This window comes from Lactuca sativa, chromosome 5 (assembly GCF_002870075.4).
Source record: "Lactuca sativa cultivar Salinas chromosome 5, Lsat_Salinas_v11, whole genome shotgun sequence".
NCBI classification, from domain to species: Eukaryota; Viridiplantae; Streptophyta; class Magnoliopsida; order Asterales; family Asteraceae; genus Lactuca; species Lactuca sativa.
Genome location: NC_056627.2, coordinates 170,298,732 through 170,302,743, shown reverse-complemented (window position 1 = coordinate 170,302,743; position 4,012 = coordinate 170,298,732). Strand labels below are relative to the sequence as shown.

General features: G+C 25.8%; 1 protein-coding gene across 1 annotated transcript; it reads left to right on the top strand.

Moving 5' to 3' along the window:
- Positions 1 to 538: 538 nt before the first annotated feature.
- LOC111885461 (uncharacterized) lies at positions 539 to 2,897 on the top strand. Its single transcript, XM_023881719.2, has 2 exons — positions 539 to 903; positions 2,607 to 2,897. Exons 1-2 carry the CDS (start codon positions 625 to 627, stop codon positions 2,895 to 2,897), a joined length of 570 nt encoding a protein of 189 aa, XP_023737487.1. The 5' UTR covers positions 539 to 624.
- The last annotated feature ends 1,115 nt before the right edge of the window (positions 2,898 to 4,012 follow it).

Below are 4,012 nucleotides of genomic sequence, written 5' to 3'. Positions count from 1 at the left end.
TGTATAATAATCGCCGCCATAATATATTTATGTAAACTAATTATTTGACGCCGCTACATCGCGCGGGTAACCGGCAAATGTGTGTGTGTGTGTGTGTGTGTCTATATATATATATATATATATATATATATATATATATATATATATATATATATATATATATATATATATATATTGCAAATGAAAAATTATGTAAGAGGAAGATGATGATGAAATTCCTAAAAATCCTTGATGTAAATCAAGTTACGAGTTTAAGTTTATGTATTTTTAGGGTTTTTTGTTTTCCATAGAATCTAAGTCTCTCTCTTTCTCTCTCTCTCTCTCTCTCTCTCTCTCTATATATATATATATATATATATATATATATATATATATATATATATATATATATATAAAAGAATTTTAAAAAGGTGTTGCATGGCTTCATCTGATTCAATCAATTATGGACTTTGTAGTAGTACGATGTTCCATGAATATTTATTTGTATGAAAAAGTACATACAAACAATTGAGGATAATTATGTAATGTACTCACTCATTCAATGTTTATAAATATCACTTCTATGTACAAACTTTCTGAACAAAACTCCAACCAAAAAAGAGTTGAAACATAATAGAGTTAAAAATGGCATCTGTGCCTATGATTGATGCAACAAGGGACATCGGCGCTGGAACCACGAGGTGGTGTCCAACGCCGGAGCAGGTGATGCTATTGGAAGGAATGTATAGAGGCGGCCTGAAAACTCCTTCGTTGACTCAAATACAACAAATAACGACAAGGTTGTCAATTTATGGAAAAATACAAGAAAAAAATGTGTTCTATTGGTTTCAAAATCATAAAGCTCGCGAGCGAAAAAAGCTTCGAAAGAAACTCATGGACATGTACCAGCAGCATCACCATTACGCTGCTTAGGATCAAGTCTTTCTTCCTCCTAATCAGGTAATATATATATATATATATATATATATATATATATATATATATATATATATATATAAATATATATATATATATATATATATATATATATATATATATAAATATATATATATATATATATATATATATATATATATATATATATATATATATATATATATATATATATAGACACACACACACACACCAAAATCGTAGTTATCTATTTTCGAAAAAAAAATAGAAAAAAATATAAATTGCTAAATAAATGGAATATTTTGATTTTTTTTAAGTATTATTTTTTGTCATTCTTTAATTAAAAAAGAATAAAAAAACAAAATAATAAAAAAAATTAAAAATTATTGTTTGTTAAGTATGTTTGTGTGTGTTTGTGCGTGTGTGTGTATATATATATATATATATATAGCTTGGTTCAAATGTGGATTAACATCTATTGTGCTGACGTGTGAATAGTGCTATTATGTGAGAAATGACAAAGAAAATATGTTGTTTGATAATATGAATATGTTCAATCTTACATAACTATTGTCATTATTTTACATTCTCACTAATTAACTCGTCTATAAGGTTATTATAAAATTTTTATTATTATTATCATTTTGTGAAAATGTTTATGTAGTCGTATTCTATAATAATGAAAATGAGTGAAAAATGATGTGTGAGAACAAAAATGAATAAAAATTAGAAAGAATGCATGAAAATACCGATATTCGTGTGAGGTTAAACGTATTCGCATTACTAAAAAAGTTATCCTGTTAGTAATCCTGATAGAATAACATTGTCCACACGTCCTCATAATAGTTGTCAATCTACATTATAACGTAGCGATATATATATATATATATATATATATATATATATATATATATATATATATATATATATATATATATATGTGTGTGTGTGTGTGTGTGTGTGTGTGTGTGTTTGTGTGTGTGTGTGTGTAAAATTATCTAACAAAATTTTATGTGTAATATTCTAGAAAAATATTCAGTATATTCTAAAAATTCTAGTAGATTATTAGAACATCCTTATAATTGTAGAATAATATTATAGTAATTGTATTTGAATATTTATAGTTTAAAATGTAATTTTTTAATAAAAAAGTGATGAAAATAATGTTAATATTTTTTTTCTACTTTTTTGATATTTCAAAATGTATGACTAAAATTACGTCCTCATATCTCACATAATCTTATGGTCTCATTTGAATGTAACGATATATATATATATATATATATATATATATATATATATATATATATATATATATATATATATATATATATATATATATATATATATATATATATATATATATATATATATATATATATATATATATATATATATATATATATATATATATATATATATATATATATATATATATATATATATATAACACCTAAACTCTAATTTAACTGTCTTTAAGGGAATATGATTTTGATAAAGAATGTAACAACTAAAGAAATTATCAAGTAAGTTACAATAGAACTTTATCTCCATGTTACATTATTATTTAAGAAAATCAGGTGAGCATAATATTGGCCATCTGCCATTTGTGGAATTTATTTTTTCCACATTTAAAAAATAGAACTTTTTTATTCATTTTTTTACATTGCATTCATTTCCCGAATAGTATTTTATTTGTAATATGTGTACAGGTTGGTGGAGATGAAGACGGATCCAACTCTAGAAAGATTATCATCAATGGGAAAATGGATTTCCATTCTGATCAAACCTGCAACCTCATGTGTAATTGCCCACTTATGACTATGATGATGATGATGATGAATCATGATACAACTCCATATTGCACAAGAGTACCACCCAAAACCCTAGAACTCTTCCGGTTACCACCACCACCGCTGAACTCAAAGGCAATGATCTGTCCAACAACACTAATCCTTAGTCCAATGTCCAGCACCACCAATCTGTTAGTGGTCTTAATATAGTAGTGAAAGATGAAAAGCGGTTAGGGTAGTTTAAGGTTAGGTTTAAGGCTAGGTTTTAAAAATAATTGTTGGGTTTATGTTATATCACTAGACCTTCGTATGACAAGGCAGTACTGGTACTATAAGTTAGGATTCGATATGGTTTTCTGGATGAGAATTCAAGTGTAAGTTTCATAATCTTGCACTATGCACTTGAATAGTCAAATTTTCTTTGTTTTGATATGTTGATTTTCGTATTTTTTGTGTTTTTGAATTGTTAGACGCACTAAACTATGTACCTTGATTAGTGCAAAGTTCGAGATGCTCGTCAGTACTTTATGATTTCTGTATATAGGCATGTATTTATAAATTTCAGAGGTAATTTACTGTCTTAATTAGACTACCACCTGCAAAGTAAAGCCATAGAAAATGCAAAATCAACCATACTAATTCATCAATAATAACAATCAGCTGCAAATATCTGTACATTTCTAGGGACTCTTTGGTAATCATTGAATTGTTAAGTAGCTGAATATTTAAGAGCCCAAAATGATCATTTAAAGGTTATAAATGGTTCAGGCTGTTTGGTAAGGTTGTTAATTGGATGTCTTAAATGAGAAAAATTATCATTCTACTCTTCTAATAAGAACAATTTTAAACACAAATAATACAATCTTATATAAAATAACCATTTTTATAAAATCACAATTTTATAAAAAAAAATCTATTATTTCTTTTTCTTTATAACATTGAACTTTCAATTTCTTTTCATTCTGATACAAGTCAACAATGAACTTATACTTAAAAACAAAGAATAATGATTAAACTTTGAAATAAATGGGATAATCAGTTATCCCAACATTTGACTATATAATAGTGTATTTATTCATACATAATACATACATATATAACATGGGAATTTGAAAGGTTAAGGATTTGTTATTATATTGTTAATGATCATCAATTAAATAAGGCCCTTGTTTCCAAAATCCTAATTGTATAAGTTTAAAATTAGCTTTATAAACTGAACTGGCACTTGTCTTCGCTGTAAATAATGCTTTGAAGTGAAGGGTTTTATATATATGAAGTGAGCAATATATGTCTCTTCCCAATGACTGGCTACATTTGTAATAGTA